The sequence below is a fragment of the Mastomys coucha genome, unplaced genomic scaffold, assembly GCF_008632895.1.
Source record: "Mastomys coucha isolate ucsf_1 unplaced genomic scaffold, UCSF_Mcou_1 pScaffold12, whole genome shotgun sequence".
Classification (NCBI taxonomy): domain Eukaryota; kingdom Metazoa; phylum Chordata; class Mammalia; order Rodentia; family Muridae; genus Mastomys; species Mastomys coucha.
In genome coordinates, this window is record NW_022196894.1 from 32,398,424 (window position 1) to 32,423,358 (window position 24,935).

The window sequence follows — 24,935 nt, forward strand, 5'->3', positions numbered from 1 at the left end:
CTCAGCTTCATGCACCCAAGTTCAGGGCGAATTTCCTCCTAATTCTATCTTGAGTTCATCTACCTGCTGGTTAGTTAGCTCTCTTTCAGTCCCCACCTGCTTCTTCCTCACCATCTGGCTCTCGAATCTCCCACCCCTCTCTATTTCCCAGAATCTTCTGTCTTCCTGCTAGTGGCCCTCCTCCTATTTCCTGCCTCAGCTTATTGGCCATAGGCTTTTTTATTGACAGGTGGTGCTTATAAGCGATCGCTACACCGGTGGGCAGAATGTGTGTATGCGTTCACATTAGTGTAGCTGTGCACCCATGTGCTACACATGTTTGTCTTTCCTTATTCACTTCCTGCCTTTATTCTTCCTACTGAACCTGAAGTTTATGGATTTGACTAGGCCATCTGGCCACTAAACTCCATGGATCCGTTGGTCCCTGTTGCTTGGGTTAAAGACCATATTGCCTGTCAGTCCTTGCCATCTTCTAGGGTTCTAAACTCAGGTTCTTGTGCTTGAACCAGCAGGTACTTTACAGATTGGGCTATTTTTCTAATCCTTAGGCTGATTAGTTAATTTAGTAAATTTGAAAACTTTAAGATTTTTGGAATACTTTTGGTGTGTAAATCTACTCTTTCAACTATAAATTATATTTTTATATTCAGTCTAAATATAGATGGAATGTTTCTGATAAAAATTTAGCATCTGTTTTGAGGTATACTTTAAATATATGCTGGATTTTGAAGATTTAATACAAAAAGTGCTTTAGTTCTGGGCATTACACACTGAAATGTCAGTATTGTTGTTGTATTTACTTTATTATTTTTGTGGTATTGGGGATCAAACTCAGGGCCTTCAATGTTCTAGGCAAGAACTATACTATTGAGCTGCAGCCCCAACTCTGGCTACATGTAAATAAAACATGAAAAGTAAGTCATCCTTTTAATTTTTTGGTGTGACTACTTAAAATTTTAAATTATATATTGCTTATATTATGTTCCTGTTGGACAGAATCAGTCTTAACTAGGGTCAGTACCATATAGCCAGTTGTGTTTTTAGAGATGGTGTTTAGTTTTCTTTTATCACTAAGGTTTTGTTAGAACCTACTGTTCATATATGGCCCATGGCTGCTTTCGAACTACAGTGGCACTGAGTAGTTGTGACAGAGACAAGTTAGCTCCTAAGCCAGAAATGTTTACTCCCTGGCTTTTTAAGAAAGAAGCGTGTTTGGAGTTTATTAATTTATGTGGGATGGTGACATCTGCTGGCAGAGGCAGGACTGTGCAGCTCAGCTTGTTAAGAGGGCAGAAGGCCAGTGAGCTAGTGGATTGAGAACATGGGCCTGTGAACCCACTGGACTCAGAACTCCTCAGATTAGACAATTCTTTTTTTTTTCTTTTTTTTCTAGATATTTTCTTTATTTACATTTTAAATGTTATCCCCTTTCCTGGTTTCCCTGGAAAACCCCCTCTGTATTTGTCAGGCACTGGTAGAGATCAGACAATTCTTAAGGAACCAGAAGATGTCTAAAAAGAGAAGCCTAGGGTTCTGAAGGAGAGGACAAGATTATATGTTGTGCCTGTGGACTATGATCTCCTGTAGATCATCCTGTAGATAGATCATCTTAGACTTCAAAGTTAAAATAGTTTTTGAGGATATTTTTCTATTTTCTTTATTGTAAAATTATTTTTAATAAAAACTGATACTTTATAGGAAGTTATTAGCTAGTTTTGTAGCTCATCTGGTAGAGATATGATCTGTTATTGCTATGGGTTTTCATCATCTCAGAGGGATCACGTTTAAAAGTATATTTCTAGATAGCAAGTTTATTAAAATGAAGTATTTACTTATCTGGTCAGTTTGCAACTACTCAATGATATAACACTGTTGAGTGTTTACTGTGTGTTGCATACTGTTCTAAGAGGTTGCCAAGGGTTACCTACAGTTTAGCAATCTTTAGGAGTTGGTGATTTTATTTGCATTTTACTCTGTCTTTAACAATGAGATTATGCAAAGTAAAAAGGCAAGCATAGTATTACTGATTGACTTTAACTCTGTGACCAGGGTTGGGGGATAGACTGAAAGAATGGCAGGAAGTTGAAGGAGTGAGTTAGGGTACCTCTGTGTGAGGTGTGTGTGATGATTGGCAGCATCAAGCAAACTCACTTTTCCACTCTCAAAACTAAAGGATGCATCAACCTATCCTGGAGGTGTCCATATAGTGAAGAAGCATTAGGAAGGTGGAAAAGTTGATGACTAGCCTGTCCCTCATATAAAGGAAGAAATGGCCTCTCCATTCCTGTATGTATGTGTGCATGGCAGAGGCTGGCATCGGGTGTCTCCCTCCTTACACATCATCTTATTACTCATTTATTTGGTAGTCCTGGGCCTTGAACCCAGGGCTTCAAGCATGCAGCACAAATATTTTGCATTACTTCTGTCTATCTTGTTTGTTGAGACTCATCTTTTCACCAAGCCTAGTTTGCTCTTCCAGCTGGACTGACCTCAGGGGAGCCTCTTGTTTCTTGCTCCCCTGATCTGGGTTTGCAGATACCCATGGCTATGCCTGGCTTTTTAAGTGGGTGTCACTCAAGCTATCACCCCAGCCCTCAGGTTCTGCCTTAGAACCTGCCAGGCTTCTAGAGTGAAGTCCTAAGAGTCACATTCACCTTCCAGTTGTGTGTCCCAAAAATGAAACCTTGGGCTCTCCATACCTTCAGTAATGCCCATCAGGACTTAAAGATTCATGTTCAAGGCCATGTATAATAAACATCAAATTCCTCACATTGTCAGACAGCTTATTGGCTTGTTTAATTGTTGAAGGACTCTCCAGTCTACCAGCTGGTTGCTCTTCTCCCTCTGTGGACTTGTCTAGTTTTCTTGGGTGTTGTCCCAGAAGGCCGTTGGTTTGGGAGATCCCCATGGACTTCAGTGGGATAGTGGCTGTGAGCCATGTGTTCAGAGAGTTGTAGTAGAACAAAGAGCATATTCTTTTTACCTTCATAGAAAATTACCTTTGTCTCCCTGTGAGTCTTAACATAACACGGCCCTCCATGCTCAGGCATTGCCTGAGACTGGTTTTTTCAGCAGTACATACACTCTTCACAAGAAAACTGGTTTTAAAGACTCACTGCTGTGATAGTCTGCTGCACAGCACCCAGTAGACAGTTTGGCTTCTTCCCAGGAAAGGCAGGGATGGGGCCTGCAAAGACTGCGCCTGCTTTCTGCGATGCTTGAATCTACTGGGTAACTGGTGTCAGAATAGGAGTCAGACCTCGAAGTCTGCCAGCTGGCCCTGAAACCATCCTCCTCCAAAGAAGCTATATTCTTTCAATCACCAAGTTTCTAATAAGAAAAAAGGTAAGGAAAGGTTAGGCAAATCCTCAAGGTTACTCAGCTAATAAGTGAACATTCTACTGTATGTCCTTGTAGTCGTGAATGCTCATGAGATTGTGTCATTTGTATTTGTTTTTTGTAGGTGCTACCCCAAGCTATTTTTCAAAGTCCGTTTTGTAACCTGTTAACTTATGATCTACCATATCCTTTCATTTCTGTTAATCCTGTTTAGCAAACATCTGGGAAAGGGAATCTTCTTAGAGAAATAAAATCTAGATTTTTTTATACCCATAATAAAACAGTGCTGTATGAAAACCTTTTTCATTCTTTAGCTTATTACTACCAGGCTTATACTTTACATATAAACTAGTGAGGATTTTGATAATGAAGCATAAGATGCACTCCTGCCTAGGGGCTGTGATATCCATGGGAGGCCTGCCCTTTATTGAAGAAAAACAGAGGAGATGGTGGTGGAGGTGGAGGGAAGGGCTGGGAGGAGAGGAGGTGCAGGCTTAGGTTTTTCAAAACCTACTTTAATAAGGGTTCTTAAACACTTCAGCCTCATTGTCAGGATATCAGTAGTCCACAGAAGCAGCAAGAGGCACCCAGGATACCACAAGAAGTCCTGTGGCACATGTCTACGCTGGCCTAGAGTGGATAAGACATTTGAGTTGAGAGTAATAGAGAGCTGGAAAAGTAGGTAGTGGTCAGATCTGGGGAAATGTTTTAATGCTAGATTAAGAGATTGGTTTTTTGCTTTTTGATTGTCCACTGTTCTCACTGTTTGACCTTTTTTCTTCTTTTAACTATGAAAACATGTAAAGTTACAAAGTGTTTTGTCTTTCGTATTCTGTTTTCCACTGAGAACAGGACAAGGGACCAGGTGAAAGTTTAGTGACCTTGAGTGATAATGCAGTGCCCATACAGGTGTTGTTACTGAAAGGGAGGTTTTTCAAGTAGTACTTACTGGAGATTTTAATAGGTACACATGAATTTTGACTGGGGAAACTTAATTCCTTCCTTCCAAAAGAACTTGGGATGATTTTCTTCTGGGAGTTACAGTAAAGATATTAGAGTAAAAGTTGTTGAAGACTCATATTTAAGAGCTCACTTCCTTTTTCCACATTAGTGTCATCAGAAAATAAGAAATGGATATTTAATGAAGCTTCTACTGGAAGTGACACAGCACAACACTGGTCACTACAAGATCATTATAGAATGTACTCACCGATAATATACCAAGCCCTCTGTGAGCATGTGCAGACTCAGATGTCACTGATGAACAGCTTGGCTTCAAAACGTGGCCCCAATGGAATACCTGCTGTGTGTCATACCGTGTCTAATTCAGGTTAGTGCCTACCATAGTTTCAAAATGTTGAACGTGAGCTATGATTACATTACTTTGTAATTATATAAGCACTGTGAGGTGTGAATGACCCACACTTCTTTCTCTTTAACCCCGTAGGCTCTCAGGCAACACCATATTCTAGTTTTGGCTGTTCTCCTTCCACTTCTGTCCGGCCACCTCAGCAGCCATCCTGCCCACTAATGGTCCACTCTGTGGGTATATATAGTTTGTTACTAAAGAAATGCATTGCTTAGAGAAATTGTCATCTTAGCAGTATACTGAATTTATCAAATACAGTAGGATATAAAACCAATTTCATAATTTTTTGTATTAAAAAGTTTTAACTCTTAAGAACAGTAGTGAGGGAGAAAGAGAAGAAATCATGAGAAAAGAGAAATCATGCCTTCCGACCACCCAGGCACAGCCAGTGTCCTGGTAGAGTGGGTCTCACTCAGTTAGCTCTGCGTGTTTTAGTCTCTGTAAGTGCTTTTTCTTTATGTTTACACAGTTATGTGCTGCTTTTCACTTAGTACAGGAGTATGCTGTTTTCTTGATATGTGCCTTTTATATAGTTGAGCTGTATTTTGTGGGTGTTTTTCTCTTAAGACAAATATCTCTGAGCTAAGTTGTATAATAAAATCACTAGTCTCTGATTTGACATTGAACTAATAGCTAGTTTTATTACTGTAATATTCATATACATTTTATATATGCATAAACATTTTTATTCTGTGGTCCTAAAAATTGAACCCAGTACCTCACACGCTAGACAAATACACTACCACTGGGCTCCATGCCTAGCCGAATATATTTTTATCAAAGCTCTGTGTGTTTCCTAAATAGAACACTTATTTTGTTTTTACTTGTGTGGGGATTTGCCTGCATGTATGTCTGTGTACCATATGCATGACAGCATTGGATCCCCAGGAACTGGAGTTGGGAGCAGCCATGTGGGTGCTGGGAACTGAACCGAGGTCCTCTGCAAGAGTGACAAGTCTTAACAGATGAGCCATTGTTCCAGCTTCTGAGCTTGCTTCTTAAAATGTTTTTCAAAATGAAAATGTTTGTTTGAGTCCAAATGTGGGCTAATTTTTGATGCTTTTAAAGCATGTGTGGTATTTGTAAACAGTCTATTTTCATCATGGCCTAATGTTCCCACATTGCAGAGTGATCTACTTAAGCGCTGAAAAACTAGTCTTTGTCATGCAGTGATTCAGAACTCCAGCTTGCTTGTAAGCTGAAAATATCCAAAATTGGTTTGTAATGGTAGAAAGTTATATTCTAATATTAAGTCATTTGTACTTTTATAGTCTTACAAATGTCTGTTCATACTTTTGAAGGCTTACTTCTTTTTCTTGCTTTAGGAAGTTCAGACTGATGATGATAACCAGTGTGAATCACTAAGTCAAACAACCTCTGTGAAGTACCATGATGTTCCCAAAGATTTGTTTAGTGTCCATCCTGGAGTTGCATGTGGCCTTCCCCACACTGACAATACAGCTGTTTCAAAGATTCGGCAGCTGGATCTTATGAGTTGTATTCTGCCCCAACAGAGAGCCCCTAAGGAAGCAGAATTACTAAAGTGTTTCCAAACACACATGTCTCTGTTTCCAGCTCATGGAAAGGACGCTCTCTTGGACAGTCAGGCATACCAAAGTCCCTCTCAGTTACAGCCAGCCTTCTTGGCCACTAATGAAGAAAAATGTGCCAAAGAACAAATTGGAGAGACCACAAATGAAGGAAAGCATTTGAGCTTACATGTGCAAGATGCAAAAATAGCCAAGAATGTGCAACAGGCAGAAAATGTGAGCCAGACTGCTGAAAAAATCAGAATTGCCAAGTGCTTGTTGGGAGAGCTCAAGGCTCTGATCGAAGAACAAGGTAGATGAGCACTTTGCGTTTTTCTGTAACCTATAATTCTTGGTAGCAGTGTTGTGTTTTCTAGATGTCATTCAGATGATGGTGACGGAGCAGGAGTTTCTGGTGTTTTTCACAGAACTGTATCTTGACCCAATAAGGAAAAGAGCTCTGTTTGTTGTCTTACATTTTAGGGCTTTTGTTTGTTTTTTGAGACAGGGTGTCATGTAGTCTAGGATAGCTTTCAGCTTGCTCTGCAGCTGCTGCTGATGTTGGATCCCTAGTCTTCCTCCCTAGATGACTTTTTTGTTTAACAAAGATGTAAATTTACTTTTATCATTTAATAACTAGCTGTTACATTGTTCAACAGATTCTACTTTGTGTAACAACCCAAGCTACTTACTAGCTTTTTAGTTTACGTTTAGTAGTTTTTTCTTAAATCAAGGAAAAAGGTCTTTGAGCCAAGTTGTTGTGCTGTTGTTGTTGTTGTTGTTGTTTTGTCTGTGTGTGTGTGTGTGTGTGTGTGTGTTTTAAACTAGTGGCATTTGCTTGAAATGAATTACAAATGTGCCATCATAGGAAGCACAGTAATTGATTGTGGAACTGATAGAATAACTGCCATTTGTAGGCTGACACATACACAGGCTTCTAAAAATTCTTGTAAATATAGCACAGTTAAGCCATGGGTTAAGTATTAAAATTGCTGTTTTGGGGCTAGAGAGATGGCTCAGCAGTTAAAAGCACTGACTGCTCTGCCCAAGGTCCTGAGTTCAAATCCCAGCAACCAAATGGTGGCTCACAACCATCTGTAATGAGATCTGATGCCCTCCTCTGGGGTATCTGAAGACAGCTACAGTGTACTTACATTTAATAAATAAATCTTTTTAAAAAAATTGCTGTTTTAAGATCTTCAAATTAGACAGTTTTTATTTGTTTTTTTTTTGTTTTGTTTTGTTTTGTTTTTTGTTTTGTTTTTTTGAGATAGGGACCCACTGTATAGCTCTGGCTAGCCCAGAACTTGCTATGTAGATCAGGCTGGACTTGAACTCAAGAAAGCAACTTACCTCCATCTCCCAAGTACTGGGATTAAAGGCATGCACCACCACACCTGGCTCTTTCTTTTCTTTTACCCAAATCTTTAATCATGGCAGCAGCAGTGGCAGCAATGGCACCAGTGTCATGTGTCCTGGGTGCTCACTTGGCCCAGCACTGTGCTGTACTCATGAGTAACTTCTCCTAAGTCTCACGGCACTCTTGTAATCGCCTCCATTTCAGGTGAGGAAAGCGAGTTTTGGATAATAGTACGTCATTCTAGTCTCAGCAGCCCAAGGACATAGATACCTTTTTAGCTCTATTTAACTATGAAGAAACCTAGCCTAACAGCATGAAGTCATTGAAATATTGGCCAAAGAATAAAAAATAAAAAATCTCAATTAGGAAGGAGGAAGGACTAAAGTCAAAAAATACTGTGCAGGATAGTGACTGATTATAGTAAATAGCAATATAGCTTTCTATTGCTAAGAGGTTAGATTTCCAGCCTTCTCACCACAAAAAAAAATTTTTTTAAAGATTTATTTATTTATTATAATATAAGTATACTGTAGCTGTCTTCAGACACCCCAGAAAAGGGCATCAGATCTCATTACAGATGGTTGTGAGCCACCATGTGGTTGCTGGGATTTGAACTCAGGACCTTCAGAAGAGCAGTTAGTGCTCTTAACCGCTGAGCCATCTCTCCAGCCCCCAACAAAAAAATAATACATGAGGCAATTCCTTCATTTTAGCTATTATAGTGTGCATACATAATTCAAACATGTTAGACACAATAAGTCATGCAATCTTTATGTGGTCTGACTCAGGTCAAAGCTCTAAAAACTGTTTGGGCCAGCTCTCCACCTTCAGAACTACTCTCTAGAGAGAGGATCGTGCAGTTGCTGGACACAGTTGTTCACTGTGCATGCACTTTTCATCAGTGTTCAAATACTGTGGAAGCCAATGCACTGTGTATTCTTGATTATCTCACATGCTTTGGTGGGACGGAAGGGACAGAAACAGATGGAATACAAACTTGCTCCTTACATGTGTTGACCACTTCTAGTCAGAGCTGCTCTCCACAGTTAGTAACAAAAGACAGAGGTCAGCTGGGTCACATTAGTTGTACTTTATAAAGTTAAATAATGAGATCATGTGTTAGAAAATCCACATTCAGTGTTTTGCCAAATGAATCACCTAAAATGAACTATATTTTTTTGTTTTTAAGACACGTTTTTTCTGTCTAGCTCTGGCTGGCAACCTGGAACTCATTCTTTAGATCAGACTGGCCTCAAACTCAGAGATCCCTCTGCTTCTGCACCCCGCCCCCTTCACCTCCACCCCCCCAGTCCCACCCCCTTTGCATAGTGTTGGGATCAAAGGCATATGCCACCGCCAAATGGTGATGGACTATATTTTTAAATGCAGGATCAACGTATTGTTGTTTATGGAGTAACAGTTATAGGAAACTTGCACAGCAGTCGTTGCGTCTACCATAGAGCTTTGATAAGTACCAAGTAGGAGATATGTGGAGATCTGTTTCCCACTTCGCTTAAGTGGGAAAAAAAAAATCACTAAATGTAATAGTTTTATAATTTAAGATTAATCTTTACTCAGTTTCACAATTCCTTAAAATAGTTCTGAGTAAGTAAATACAGATAGCAAGATAAAGAAATGTAGAATTTGTATAATAATCATGAGTAATGAAGTTGAAATCTATAATGAGTACATATTATCTATAAAGACTTTTAGTAATTTATGCCAGTAATCTTGTCAATTTAAAATACTGATTTTACTCAGTTGCCTTTTATAGAGGACCCAGAAGTTCAGAGATTGGTGACAGAAGTGGAGGTGTGCATATCTGGACTTTCAGCCGTGAGTGGCCACACGAATGTGGAGGTTGAAATAGCTCTGGCCCTGCAGCCCCTGAGAAGTGAGAACGCTCAGCTGCGGAGGTGAGACTTGCTCTTTGGATGTTTTTGTCTATAGGTAAAGGTGCTCCAGAGCGGGAGCACAGATGCCAAGGAGACAGATTGCAGGCTCCCAATATTTTTGCCTTCCCGTTCTCATTTTCTGAAGGCTTCATATTCGATCGACTCTCCATTACTTCTCCACACTAGGAGGTGTGTTCTCCCACCTGTTTTATGTCTGTTGTTACCTGTTAGCATGGACATTGGTCGGAAGATGGGCCTGCCTCAGGTGGCTACTGTGTTAATCTAAGTCGTTTTACAATAACAAACATCTGATTCTTAGGAAAAGTGCATGCTTCTTCCTTCAAGACCATCATGGGTCACTGAAGCCTCTTTTTCATCCTAGCTCATAGTCTAGAATTCCTTTTACTTTAAGAAGCCACTGTCTTGGTGTGCTTCCCAGGGACAGGGAGTGTGATGTAATCATCTCATGTGTCGTGGACCAGAAGTCATTTTGTGATCTAAAACCTAAAACAAGTCACATGCTCCCTCCTGATACAGATGCCTGGAACATGGCGTCAGGGAAGAGACCCTGCTGTGAGTGAGCTGAGTACTGGCAGCCCTTCTGTACTTCGATGTAGGTCAACACTTACTTAAGTTCCTACATTTCTTTTTAGTCATATTAACTTGCTGGAGTTATATTCTTAACTTTTTTAAGAAAGCTTGAAACCAATGAGGTAATCTTGAAATGTAAGGAAATCCCCCATCTATTATCAGTTGTTTTAGTGTTGAGTGTTTCTGTGATGACCACTGAAGGGTGTCATCCAGGATTTGTCGATGTACTTCACGCTGGAGTTCATTTGCAGGTGCTTCTCAGCTCTGCACTGTAGTGTGCCCTGACAGTGCTCTCGTGAGCTCAGATGGGACTTGCAGGGACACACACACAGTTTTCAAGAGACTTGAAAACAATAAAAAAGGATTTCCTGGTTGGAAAGTAGTTTAAATTCATGGGTCTGTAGCCTACAGAGCAGACATCTAGTGAGACTTACGTGCTTAGCATCAAGAAATCTCATTTGTGGATAGAGTTGTGGGCCTAACTTCTGATAACGCTGTCATCAGTTCTAATCAGAGGGGTTCCTGTAACAGTGTTAATTTTCCAAAAACTAAAATCAAGAGTAAGTAATATGGAGTGAACAACAGCAGCGCCTCACATTTACTGCTCGCCTGCAATTCTGTTCTTCCTATGCGCCATCACTCAAATCCTCCCAGGAGCGCTACAAGCATTGTGCCATCTTCATGTGAGGAGGAGGAAACCAAGGCACAGGAAGGTTATCTGATTTGCTCATAGTTGTATATTTAGGAATTGAGGGAGTCAAGACTTAACTCCAAGGTGATTTGATTTTAGAGCCCCAAATCTTAGCTGCAGGCTTCTACAGTAACTCCATGAGGACTTAAGGATCACTCTTCAGCTGTGTTTACAGCCTGTTATTTAAAGGAATAATAATCAAATAATTGGTTTGTTACACATACTAGAGCCTAGTCTGAGACTATTATCATCTGAACGTGGTCACCATGGAAATGCCAGTGCTTCTCATTTCTGTTCCTTGGAACATTTTAGAATTGCTGCAGGAGTTCCTTTATAAGCCACTCATGAAAAAGAGGCTTGCTCTTGAATTTGTCACAGTTGTTTTAATTTTTCTAAGGGCATTAACTTAATTGATATCCACTTCTTTGGAATTGATGGTAGAGCTTTTTAGCTGTCAGTCCTTAGGGAGAAAAGATTATATAACAGTCTATTGTCACTATTATTTACTTGACCTTTTAAAGGATAAAAATTACTGGAAAATGAAGAATTTGTTAGATATGTTCCTTTGGATAGAATGGGGCTTCCAGTAGCAATGTGGGAATTTGTGCTATATTTTGGTCTTTATTTGGAAAGAATCATTCATAAATTTCCCTGTAAATAAGAAACAGAAAGGGTAGGCTTATTTAGAAGTGATTTTCATTTGGTTCTTTATTTGTAAACTACATGTTTTAACTAGAAAACTGATCCTTTCCCTCCTTACCCAACCCCCACACAACTTGAAGTGTACTGCCATCTTGTGGCAAAAATAAAAGCTGCTAGGTGCATGGCTTCTGATGTACTTTGGGCATTTTGAAATGTCCATACTTATGTGATATTTGAAACACAGTTGTCTCTGTATATCTGTAATCTGTAATGTCTTGTTGAATTTAACTATGGAAGCCCCTAGTATGTCCCAAAATATCCTGTATGGTGGTTCAGAATAGAGTATTATTTCATAGTAAGAATCAACGGTCTAGAGAGTGCCTTAGTATGTGTGTGTGTGTGTGTGTGTGTGTGTGTGTGTGTGTGTGTGTGTGTATGAGATAATTTAGAATTTATGACCACTTCCTGATTTCAGATTCAAATATGAGCTTAATAGAGTCCGGACAGCACAACAGTTTGTGAGCAAATGGGCACAGTTGAGGATGCCATCAAGATGTTTGTCTTGTTCTTAAAAAAGAAAAAGAAGAAGATGTTTGTCTTGTCTTTTTGACAGATGGTTGAATAGTGCCTCCTAGACAAAAGATTGTTCTCCCACACTTTATTTTGTAGTTAGGAGAGGAGGTAGAAGAGCCAGTGAGTTAAAATCTAGATTTACTCTGTTGTCTGGAAGTCTAGAACGTAAGAATAAGATCCAAGCTAGAAATACAGATTTGGGATTTTGAACACATTTTCACAGAGCTTTTACTATGGTTCTGTCCTTATAGACACTGGAGAAGGCGGCAGTTAAATACAGGTAGTTTGTTATTAGAATACAATGATGAAATCACCAAGGAGGTATAGAATATAAGCCTGGTACAAGGAAGAGCTAAAGGTAAACCGTTCTCCTAAGGAGGAGCAATAAGGGAAGTAGCAGGGAAACTGAGGTACAAGCCACAAAAAAAGATGATGGGTGAGACTGCAGAACTCGGAGAACAAACAGATGTACAGCAAGGACAGAGATGGGTGAAGAAAGTCACTGTCCCCAATGTCCCATAGTCTCTAGTAGGCGCTAGGAGCGGGGACAGGTGGGGGGGGCACTTAAAAAAGGAAAAGAGGATAGGGAGAAGAAAAGTGAGCTAGCTAGGCTCGGAAGACTAAAAGAGAAAGCAGTAGCAATGACAAGACCATTAACTAACAGGCAAGTGTGTGCAAGAGTATTGCAGGCCACACAAACTTGGGTCATGTGAAGAGTCAGTAGTTATATTGGTTTGTTTTCTTTCTATTTTAGTTACTGTTGAATTAATTGTTCAACATCTTCTGGCCTTAGTTTTGTTTACCAAGCACTTTACATTTTGTGTCCTAAAGTCATCCCCCTGCCCTTTGTGCATGTGTGGTGAGGGCTCTGGGATGAATCCTGGGGCTTTACATATATTCTACAAGCTCTCTGATTTACACACTGAGCTCAAAAATGATGTTTTTGGGACTTGGAAAAGAGGCTTGGTGGCTGGAGCAAGCTGCTAGGTAGACTAGCTGAATCCATGAACTCTGAGTTCATTGTCTACAAAGTAAGAGAATGATAGGGGACGATACCCATCAGGAACCTCTGGCTTCAACACGTACCCTCACACTGTAGGTGCACAGGTGCATATGCATTAGCCTTTGTACCTCCATGCATGTGTGTACATCACACACACACAAAGTACAGTCTTTTAAACAGCATTAAAAATGAATCTCAACTGTTACATCATACCATATACAAGCATTAACAATACTTCTCAGTATACAAAAGCTGGCAGAGGAAGCATAGGGAGAGCCCTAGTGCATTGGGAAAGATTTTCTTTAAATATAATGCCAAAATATAAAGTAGAAGTAAATACATTGAGATTTAAAATTTTAAATTTTGTTTTCCAAAAGCCACTACTTACCCAAAATGAAGAGGCAATGAACATAATGAGAAAAAATGTATACAAAATGTATTTTACAAAGAACTTATATCTATTGACATAAAGAACTATCACAACTCTATGTTGTAACTCTGCATTAAGTGTTGTTTTAAAAATGGGTAAAATATTTGAAGAGAAGCTTTACTATAGTGCACATAGAGCTAGGCATGGTAATATACCTGCACTTGGAAGGTGGAAGCAAAGCTAATTCCAAGTTCAGGGTCAGCTATGTAGGAGACCCTGTCTCTAAATAAATAAATCAACAGATCAAAGCTGGGGTTGAGGATATGGGCTAGTAGTAGATCACACAGGTAGATGTGTGAAGCCTAGGGTTCTGATTGATGGACATCAAATAAGAACATAGAAAGATAGTTGTCATCATTAGCCACTAGGAACCCACAAATTAAGAGCACAATGGGATACGATGGCATACTCACTGAAATAGCAGCAATCACACACCCTATTGGTGTTAGCGGTGTTCGTGAGCATGTGGAGCCATCTTGGCTTGCTGGGATGTAGAATGGTAAGGGCACTTTGGAAATCCAAGTTCCTTTGGTAGTTTTTTAGATATTACACATAAGTCTATCATTCAATCCAGCTAGTCCATTCCTCAGCATTTTTTCAAAATGAAAGCACATGTCCCCATAAAAATTTACAGAGTTCAAAAGAAACAACTTAGATGTCTGTTGATGGGTATTTATAGTGCTGGTCAGCAACAGAAAAGAAGGAATTGTCGATACAGACAATCTACAGCATGGATGAGCCTCAGAATACTTGTACTGGCCAGAAGAAGCCAAGATGTCAGACTATTTCAGGATTCCATTTCTATAAAATTCTAGAAAATGAAAACACACCCTATGAACCGTGGGTAGTGGTTGTTTGTCTAGGAAAGGAGGAGTATGAAAATGGCCTGAGGAAACTCAGATGCTGTGACCTTTACTACAGTGAGGGTCTTATCATACCACATGAGAAAAATGCGTAGACGTTCACACTTTAAATAGATGTAGACTAGTGTACATATGCTTTACCAACAGTTACATGATAGTAAGCTACTTAAAGAATATTTGCCTAGATATCAGCTGTTTTTATCTTTTGTTAAAATCAAATGTATTTAAACTGAATGCATTTAAAATAGTATGTGTAATACCCATTTCTGAGAGATCGTTTTTGCTATTAATTTTTAGTATTTATTATAAAACAGCAAAAATATAAAAGGAGGGAATAAGAGTACCTACTGGTACAGTTAGGCTTGAAGAAGTGTTATTATTGTGGGAGGAGTTTCAGTGTGCTCGGCTAAGGCAGGGGAGCCAGCAAAAGAGATGAAGGAAGCAGTAAGCACGTTAGTAAGGGCACACCCGAGGAGACTGGGGACCCTGTTACATAACAGTTTCTCTCCATGCCACATTTTAAGGTTGGGGGAAGAGAAGAAAGAGGGAGGGGAAGAAGGAGGGAGAGGGGGAGCTGGGGGAGTGCCTTGCACATGCACTTCATGTGGAGACAACACAATGATGCTGCTGCTGAGTGCCTTCCTCTATGGCTTTTCATCTTACTCCCTGAAGACAGGACCTCAGGCTGAGCCAGAGATTGCTGCCCAGCTAGTGAGCAACCAGGATCCTCCTGTCTCCATCTCCAAGTGCTGGGGTTAAGGTCATGCACAGCCATACCCAACTTTTTTGCATGGTGAGGATTCAAAATCAAGTCCGCATGCTTTCCCAGCAAGCTCTGTCACCCAGAGAACCATCTCCGCAGCCCCTCCACTCTGTGTTTTTAAAGGACAAGTGTGAAAGCATCCCACTTCGAGGCGGGGTGGGGGTGGGGGGCTTGTGATAAGTGATAGAAGGTTCAGGTTGACTAATGGTTCAGGAGAGGTGAGTCCGAACAGCAGCAGACAAAACGTTCATGAAAATCGTTTTCTCATAGAAGGAGTTGCTGTTTTTCTGGAGGCTACCAGAAGAGGAATTGCTTTATAATCTGGGTCACCACTCTGCTGCCTTGTCCAGATCTGCGTGTTTTGTTATTGAGGGAAACCCTTTAGAAAATCAGAGTTCTGTCTTCAGCTCATTCTTTTTCACTTTATGTGTGTCTTAGAGATTTTTTTCCAGTAGTGGATAATAAACCTAAGGCCTTGCACATGCCACACGAGTACCTATCACTGAGCTAGCCCCCAAGTCCTTTTTCGTGCTCTTTCTATGTCAATATATATATGGTTACCTTATTCATTTTAATATGTGTACATATTTAGTATTTTATCACATGGAGGAATCATAACTTGTATGGCATCTAAGTTGTTTTCAGTTTCTTGTCAAATATTACAGTGTATATCATATATATGTGTGTGTGTGTATGCAATGTTTTATGTACTTTTGCATATGAATAGTTATTTCTGAGTAAATAGCCGATAGGTAAAACTAGCTTGTCCAGGGGATAGAGAGATGGCTCAGTAGTTAGGCTATCCTTGCAGAAGACCTTGGTTTGATACCCAGCACCCATATGACAGTGCATAACCATCAGTAACTCCAGCTCTAGGGGCCTGACACCCTCCTGCGTCCTGGTACCAGGCACACATGTGGTGCACAGACATGCAGGCAAAACACCCGTACACATAAAATAGAAATTAAATTTTAAAACTATCTTGTCAAAGATGATACATATTTTATAGCTTGGATATTGCCAAGCTGTCATCCACATGGTTACAGCAGACTCCCAGTGACTAAGAAAATGTCCCTAATGAAGACCTATTGCCTTTTATTTTATATTTTTGTGTATTTGTGTGTGTGTGTGTGTGTGTTATACATAAGTGTATATGAGTACATGTGGAAGTTAGTGGTGCCACTATACCCAGTTTCTCATGTAAGCACTAGGAATCCAAACTCATGCCCTCTATTCCTGTGGTAAACTATCTCCCAGCTCCAAGCTAAGCATTTTTTAAATACTTATAAATCACTTAGCTTTCTTTGAGGAATTGCTTATTATATCTTTTTCCTTCAGTTCTAAAACAGCTTCAAATTGTGATGTGTTTAAACTTTATATTCTTTACTTGGTGGTGGTTGGATTTTGAGTCCTCGTTAGGGATTCCTTTCATAGTTAAAAGATTATTTATATTTCCTCATAAAACTTGTGTTGTTGGATTGATGTTTTGATATTTTGTGTGCTTAACTCTTTAATCTATCCAAAATTAATACTTATAAATGGTGTTTGGCAAGATATTATCATTTTAGATTCAGTTACTAAATCAAATACATTTGTATAGAAAGTTTCCAATTCTGTAAAGATGCTGAATGCCAGGGTTTAGTGTTGTCCTAATCAGTACCTACTTACACATTCTTGTTTGTGAAGTGGGTGCACATTGTGAAGACAGGGTAATACTGACATTCCCATGAAGCATTAATTTTTCCATCTAATACAAATTATGGGAAGCACAGATTTATGTCTCCCAACTTTGTCAATGAATCACAGACATGAAATAGAAATATATCTATCTAGGAGTTGGCACCCATAGGCATTCTAGTTGACAGAAACGGCAGTTATTTTAAAGGGTAAACTACAGTAGTAAAGTTATTGTATAAGTACACACACACACATTATTTTGAAAGAAGAGATGTGAAGATATAGAAATGGCAAACAAAGGAAACGTGTACATGGCGGTGCTTGAGTGTTGTCCCAGCACTTAAGGGGCTAAGGTAGGAGAATCCAGAGTCAGCCACTATGAGCTGCCATCCTGAGTTCCAGGCCAATCTTGAAAACAGTGGGCCACAGTTTATAGTGTCCCCAACAATTCTGCACCTATCTGTCCTGGGCCTGGGAGTGCAGACCTGTAGTCCCAGCTACTCAAAAGAGACCAAGGCAGGAGATTACAAATTCAAAGCTACTCCTTTAATTCCAGTACTCAGGAGGCAGGGTTCTAGGCCAGCCTAGTCTACAGAGCTCATTCTGGGACAGCCAGAGATCTACAAAGAAACCCTTTTTCCAAACATCCAAAAAGTTCTATGGATATAGAAGGCATTTGTTATGGGGTAGAAGGGTGCTAGGTTCAAAATGTGCCCCTAACAACAGTGGGGTTTTGTGGTTTCATTCATTTAGATTTTGTGTTTGGTTTGGGGTTTGAGATGGACTGGTGACTATAGTGGTTTTTTTTTGGTAGATTTTTTTTGATAGGCTATCAAAAAATCAAAATATCTAATGTACTCTGTAAAGTGGGCTTAGGATTCTTACCCATCTTTATTACTTTCTTTAGGCAACTGAGAATTTTGAATCAGCACCTCCGAGAACAAGAGAAAACCGAAAAGGGACTTGGCAACCTTGAATGTAGGTGACAAAACTTGAAGGATTGAAATTGAAGTCTTTGTTACTCAGGAAATGTTGTTGCAGACTTGTACTTTATCTAAGTGGAGTTTCTCCCTGGATCAACTCTTTAAAATTAGAAGTTACTGTATTATAATTTAAAACTGTTGGTGGGTATGTTTATAGTCTCAGTATTTGTGAAGTAGGAGGATTACCACAAGTTTGAGGCCAGCCTGGGCAATAGGGAAAAGTTTTTTATAATATTTTTCTTTTAATGTATAACTACCACTTACACAGTGGGAAGAAACATTTGAGCAACCAACAGAGCAAACACTTTACAAAGTGCTTAACTTCACCAGAGTAGTCTGTGATAGTTCATCCTGGTTCTGCTAATAGCAAACGGTGTGGGTAAGAAGAAGGCCAGAAAATGAAAGACCCCCAGAACTGGGGAGATCCTTACTCAAGTCTCGGGATGACGCGACCACCCAATAACTCACGAGAGACCGAACTTGCTGCAATCACATGAGGTTTATTGGGGATACCGGTACCGGGTCGATCTCATGACCTTGCTGGCCAGAGCTCGACCCCGAACACAAGAAGTGTCGGGTATTTAAAGGAAGCTGGGGGCAGAGAGAGGGTTACAGAACATAAACAGTGGAAAATTTCAGAAGGACCCGACCCAAGGTATTCAGCTAGGGAGGGGAACACATTCATTCTAGGAATGTAATCTCCATCTACTGGTTGACAGGGTAGAAAGTCTCATAAACCACTAGACCTTCATTCTTAGTTCCACCCTCATTGTGGATCAGCCAGGAGGGGCAGGTATCGGGAACCAGAGCGCTGAGGCTCTGGATTAGCAAAGTTCCTGGAACTAGCTACTCCACTTTTTTTGGCTTGTGGCTTGTGGCAGAGGTTTTCCATGCCCGCTTTTAGGTAAAAGTTATACATTATACATTCTAAGATTCTCCAGCCTTTCAAGAGAAGGCCATCAAGGAAGTGGGAAGATCAGAGGTTGCCTCTCTAAGCGTGTTCTCCGTATTCTCTTAATCGTTTACATTAGTGTACTTTCTTGGAGACTATTTATTACTCTTTACAATGATTTGTTTACTAACAGCTTCATGAGGGACCTTGAGGTCTGTATTGTTCACTGCAGCATATCCGATTCTAATAGTGATTCATACACAGTAAGCAGTCACTTAAGACTGCATTAGCCAATCAAAATGGTGCCCCGTGGCTTTATGTCATTTTACTTACTCTTTGAGAATTTCATGCATATGCACAGGGCCTTTTCATCATACCCACCTCTCATGCTGCACTCTGACTCCCCCAGCAGACATCCAGCACAGCCCTTGCCCTCCCCCAGCACTACCCCTGCCTTCCCCCAGCAGGCATCCTAGCACAGCCCCTGCCCTCCCCCAGCAGGCATCCTAGCACAGCCCCTGCCCTCCCCCAGCACAGCCCCTGCCCTCCCTCAGCAGGCATCCTAGCACAGTCCCTGCCTAGTTGCATACCCTCTTTTTTTAAACCCGCTGAATTCAGTTGTGTTGTTCCCAAGTGCATGGGTATATGGCCTTCCCCTAGAGCATGGGCAACTCACCAGTGACATTCCCCCAGAAATGATTCATCTCTCATGATCCTTCAACTGCAAATAGCTCCTCCATTGGAGGTAGGATCTTTGTGTCCCTCCACTTTTCAGAGTAGAGTTCTGACTACATTGATCTTGTGCGGTTCACCATAGCTACCATAAGTTTACGAGTGGAGTGGCCAGGCTGTGTCCAGAAGACAGCATTCGGCACTCCTCCCCATCCTCTAGTTCCCCCATCTTCTGCACCCTGGGCGTGGGGACAGAGGCTGTGATGTAGATGTTCCCTTTATGGCCCAGCACTCGCAGTCAGCTGTTCACAGCACTCGGCCAGTTAGGAGTCTCTGCATCAGATGCTTCTCACTGTAAAAACAACCTTCTCTGACCAAGACCAAGAACAGCATAGACCTGTGAGTACAAACATGAATATTTAGAGGATAGTTGGACAGCATAACCATTTAGCAAAACAACAGTGGTGTCCCCTGGGGCCAACGACCTCTCCAGTCATAAGGTTTACAGTATGAATTCTCTCCTGTGCAGAAGGCCTCAGATCCAATCAGAAAGTTTGGGACTATTTAATGGGCACATCTTGCCTAGCGGGTCACTATTGTAGCATACTAGGTCTTCTAGAGACAAGGATTTGTGTTTCCTCCCCTACCCACCTACTATGCACTCTGCATAGCTTCTTTCAGCACTCTGAAACCTAGCTAAGAAGGTTTCTCTCAGCTCCACAGCAACCTATGTGTCTTCAGCGGGAAGCTCTTTCCATCCTTTTATGGTAGATAGCCAAAAGCAATGGCAGAAGCCTCTCGCTGGGGGCTCTGAGGGCCTCCCTGACCAATAACTTAGAGGGAGGTTTTCATGCTCTGCACTGAGGTTTTCATTTAATAACCCCTGTCTTCTCGGAGTAGCTTTGTCTACCTGTGCAGGCTACCTCTGGTCAAAGTCCTCCTTTAAAATAATTATATTTTAAAATTTGTTGACATAAGATTGGGTTTCCGTGTTTTTACTTTTACTCTTAGTTTTAACTAGCCCACTCTAACACTCTCCTCTTCCACACTACCCTACCCTGTCCCTGCTTAAACCTGTAACCTCCTAGTATTCTTTCCCTCTTCTTTTCTATCACACATTTCTATTCTCCCTCCCTCTATTCCTATTCCATTCATCTTTTTGTGGACACTTCCTCGCTTCCTGAGCTCTACAGACCCACCAAGTTGAACATAAAATGGAAAATTTGAATCTAGGATCCACATGTGAAGCAGAAAGCATGTAGCACATGCCTCCCAGGGCCTGGACAGCCTTATTAATGCAGTATTTTCTAGTCCCTTTAATTTCCCTACAAATTTCATTTTTCTTGGTGGCCAAATCATATCCCATTGTATATTTGTACTACAATTTTGTTATCCATGCATCAGTTGGTGGATAAGGGTGTCTCTGTAGGAGAGTAGTGGAATCCTTTGGGAGTATCCTCAGATGTAGGTCAGAGGGTGATTCTGTTTTTACCTTTTGGAGAGATCTGTGCTGATTTCCATAATGGGGAAACCCATTTATACTCCAACAGTGAATGAATATTTCTGGCCCTCTAAATCCTTGGCTAGCAGTTGCTGTCATTGTTTTCTTGATAGTCATTCTGACTAGAATAATATAGAATCTCAAACTAGTTTAATTTGCATTTCCCTGCTGGCTAATGATATTGAGCACTTTGAAAAACTTTTCTTAGCCATTTGTATTTCTTCTTTTGAAAATTCTGTTTAAGTCCATAGCCTATTTTTTATTATATTATTTATTTTCTTAGTGTTTATTTTCTTGAATTCTTTGTACATTCTAGATATTAATCCTTTGTTAGAGGTATAGCTGACAAAGATTTTCGCCCATACTGTTGGCTGGCTTTTCACTTGACAGTTTCCTTTGCTGTACAGAAGCTTTTTAGTTTCATGAGTAACCATTTGTCAGTCATTGGCTTCTGGCCTACTTTGCTTTCTGATGCTGTCATAAAACACCATGACAAACCAACTTGAGGATGAAAAGGATTTATTTGGCTTATACTTCCATATCACAGTTCGTCATTGAGGGAGAGTCAGGGCAGGAACCTGGAGGCAGGAACCTGGAGGCAGGAACTGATAGAGAGACCATGGAAGAGTGCTCTTACATGGATTTTTTTATGTAACCCAGGACCACCTTGCCCAGGGATGGCACCTCCCAAATGGGCTGGGCCTTCCTATATCAATCATAAGTCAAGAAAATGCCCATGGGCCATTCTGATGGAGGTAATTCTTCAATTGAGGTGGTTTTTTTGTTTTGTTTTTTAATCCTAGATGATTCTGGTTTGTGTCAGGTTGATAATAATAATAATAATAATAATAATAATAATAATAGCCTTATTTATTTCCTGAGTGACCATGGCCCCACTCAAAAAGTCCTTCCCTATTCCAGGATCTGTCTTGAGGTGTACACCTTACTTTTCCACTAGCAGTGTTTCAGGCTTTATGTTGAGTTCTTTGAATTATTTGGAACTGAATTTTTGCAGGGTAAGAGATACAGATCTAGTTTTATCCTTCTACTTGTATACAGTCTTACCAACGCCATTTGTTAAAGAGGTGATCTTTTCCAATGTGTAATGTTGGCAGGTGTCTGTTGTGGAATGGCTTTGTATCTGGGTCTTCTCTATTCTATTGATCTCTGTGTCTCTTTGTATGCCAGTACCATGTTGTTTATTCCTATGCTTTTTAATTTGAAATTAAGTGTGACAATACTTCCAGCAATATTTTTTTGCTCAGGATTGTTTGGTTATCTGGAATCTTTTGTACTTCTGTGTGAATTTTAAAATACATAGTTTTTACTATTGGTGTAAAGAATGTCATTGGAAGTTTTTAATAAATTAAGTGTGTGTGTGTGGTTTACCTGCATGTATGTATGTATGTGTGTACTATGTACATGTCTGGTACCTAAAGAGGCCAGAAGAGGGCATTGGATTCCCAGGTTCCCAGGGATTGGAGGCAGAAACTGAAGCAGAGACCATTGAAAAATGCTCTTACACTTGAGCTACCATGTGGACACTGGTTTGGTCTTAAAGGCTGAGTCACCTCTCCAGCTCTTAACATCTCCTTTAAGTTGTTATTTTGTGTGTTATGTTTGTGTATATATGTAGACATGCACTTGCCATGATATGCATGTGGAAGGCAGGGGACCACTTGTGAAAATCATTTCCTTTATATCACCATGTAAGGTCTAGGGATCCAATTCAAGTCGGCAGGCTTGGTAGGAAGTGCCTTTGCCTGCTGCCCACAGTGAAGATGGATTGCATTAAGTCTGTAAATAGCCTTTGGTAGGATGGCCATTTTTACAACATTGATCCTGTCACCTCTTAAGCATGGGAGGTCTTTCCATTTCTAGTGTCTGCCTTAATTTCTTAATTGCATATTTTAAAGGTTTAGCTATAGAGAGCTTTCACAAACTTAGCTAGGGTTATTCTGTGTTTTGTTTTATTTGGGATTTTTGTTTTTTGTGGCTATTGTGAATGGGATTGTTTCCTTAGTTTCTTTCTCAGTGTCTTTGTCATTGGATATAAAAAGTCTACTGGTCGTTTTGTATGTTAATCTTGTATTCAGCCACTTCCTGACTGTGCTTTCAATTCAGAGTTTTCTGGTGGAGTGTATAAGATCTGTTATATATAGAAACATATTATCTACAAATAGAGGTACTTGGATGGCTTACTTTTCTATTTGTAGCCTCTTTATTTGCTTCTCTTGTCTAAGACCTTCAGTATTAAATTGAACTGGAGAGAATGGATAACCTTTTCTTGTTGCTTGTTTTAGTGGAAATTCTTTGAACTTTTCCCTATTTGATATGTTGACTATAGGTTTGTCATATATGGCCTACATTATGCTAAGGTCCGGAGCTAAGCCAAGAGTGCAGGCCCCGGGCAAAGGAACCAGCGTGTTTTTACATTTACATGCCACATGGAATAGTATGATTCTTTGTGTTTAAATGTATGTTTTATGTAAATCATTGTTTACATTAGTATTTTCCAGAAAAGTAACCAAAATTGATAGTGATTGATTCTGGTTGGAGAGCTAGCATGGAGAAAGGGAGGCACATCATTGAGAATGTTTTTGTCGCCTTTGGAATATTTTTGGAGTTTGAGATATTTACATTGCACATATGTTACTCATTTGTTTTAGAAGGTAAAAACAATTTATGACTAAAATCAATTGGGAAAGACATTACGTCTGCCATTTCCTTTTTAAAATAGATGTAGTATTTATATTGCATAGTGCGTGTTACTACTGAGGGAAATCAGTGAACTCAGGGGCTTTTCTTTTTCTAAAAAAGGTATTTTTTTAGGTGTTTTTTTAAAAATTGGGAAACAACTGTTTGTGTTTTATCTTACAGTGTTTTCCCTTCAGTCGCTGAATATGTCACTGCAAAATCAGCTGCAAGAGTCGCTGAAGAGCCAGGAGTTACTACAGAGTAAAAATGAAGAGCTCTTAAAAGTGATAGAAAACCAGAGAGAAGAAAACAAAAAATTCACTACTTTATTTAAAGACAAAGAGCAAACTCTGCTTCACAATAAACAGCAGTTTGACATTGAGATGACAAGGGTGAAAATGGGTACGTGCCTGTCTCTAGCTACAGTCATGTGGTTTTGAGCACTAAGAGGACTAAGCAGGTTTTGTTGTGTTTGCCTTAGAGCTGGAGGAAGCCTTGGCCAGTGAGAAGAACTCTCGGTTTAAGCTAGAGACTGTAGAAAAGGAAAGTCAGATACTGGGATTAACACTACGCCAGCGTGATGCTGAGGTTGCACGGCTTAGAGAATTAACCAGGTAGGCTTATTTCCCTTGGGTAAGCCCGGCCTTTAACGGATGCTCCGTAAACTTCAAACCACATAGGCCTTGCTTCTTCCTTTTCCCCTCTTGTTTTGTCTTTTTTTTCTTTTAATTTCTAATCCTTTGTTCTGTTTCACGTTAAAAATCCGAGACCTGTTTAAAGGCAGTTTACGCCATGAGGTTGTAGATTGTGGGTAACTAATGCCTCTGATGAAGAACTGGACAGTGCGTCATGAAGTAAGTAGTTAAGCTCCCTGGCTCTGATGCCAAAGAGACCTGAGCCGACTCTCAGCTCTGCTACAGATTATCTGAGTAATTTTGTCCACATTACTTAACCCCTATAAACCTCAAGTTGTAAAGTTGAACCATGAATAGAGTTGTCAGGGGGACCACAGGATGATTCATGATGTGCATTGATGTGTTCCATCCTCATCGCATGCCATGCGATGTTGGGTGGGTTACTTCATCAGTAAAGTGAGGGATTTGGCCACAGCCCCCCAAAACAGTAGATCTGACTACGCCTTAATGACCACAGATGCTAATCATTCCAGATCCATTTTTAATTATAAAGATGTCTATTCTATATAAATCATGCACTGTATATAATGGCTTTATTTTATAAATATACTTAACGATAATAAGTTAATATAGAAATTCTGCTTTGCCTTAGTAGTGCTTATATGACTTTTTTTTAACTCAGAGGTTCAGTTTGCAACATTGCTCAAGAATAAAATACCTTTATACTTAAGAAAAAAATTATAATCCTTTACTTCTACATATGATAGTAGATTTTATATAAAGCAAGATCTTTTGTCATTTGTTGGTTTGTTCTTCTTTGGCAAAGCCTT

At 40.0% G+C, this 24,935-nt stretch overlaps 1 protein-coding gene across 1 annotated transcript in view; it reads left to right on the forward strand.

Annotated features, from left to right (window-relative positions):
- Ccdc14 (coiled-coil domain containing 14) overlaps positions 1-24,935 on the forward strand; it is a 37,427-nt gene that overhangs the window by 8,487 nt on the left and 4,005 nt on the right. The window contains exons 6-12 of the mRNA XM_031363762.1: positions 4,451-4,669; positions 4,787-4,881; positions 6,034-6,550; positions 9,372-9,513; positions 17,633-17,703; positions 23,654-23,872; positions 23,952-24,084. Of these exons, the coding sequence (XP_031219622.1) occupies positions 4,451-4,669; positions 4,787-4,881; positions 6,034-6,550; positions 9,372-9,513; positions 17,633-17,703; positions 23,654-23,872; positions 23,952-24,084 (1,396 nt within the window). The remainder of the gene's footprint in view (positions 1-4,450; positions 4,670-4,786; positions 4,882-6,033; positions 6,551-9,371; positions 9,514-17,632; positions 17,704-23,653; positions 23,873-23,951; positions 24,085-24,935) is intronic.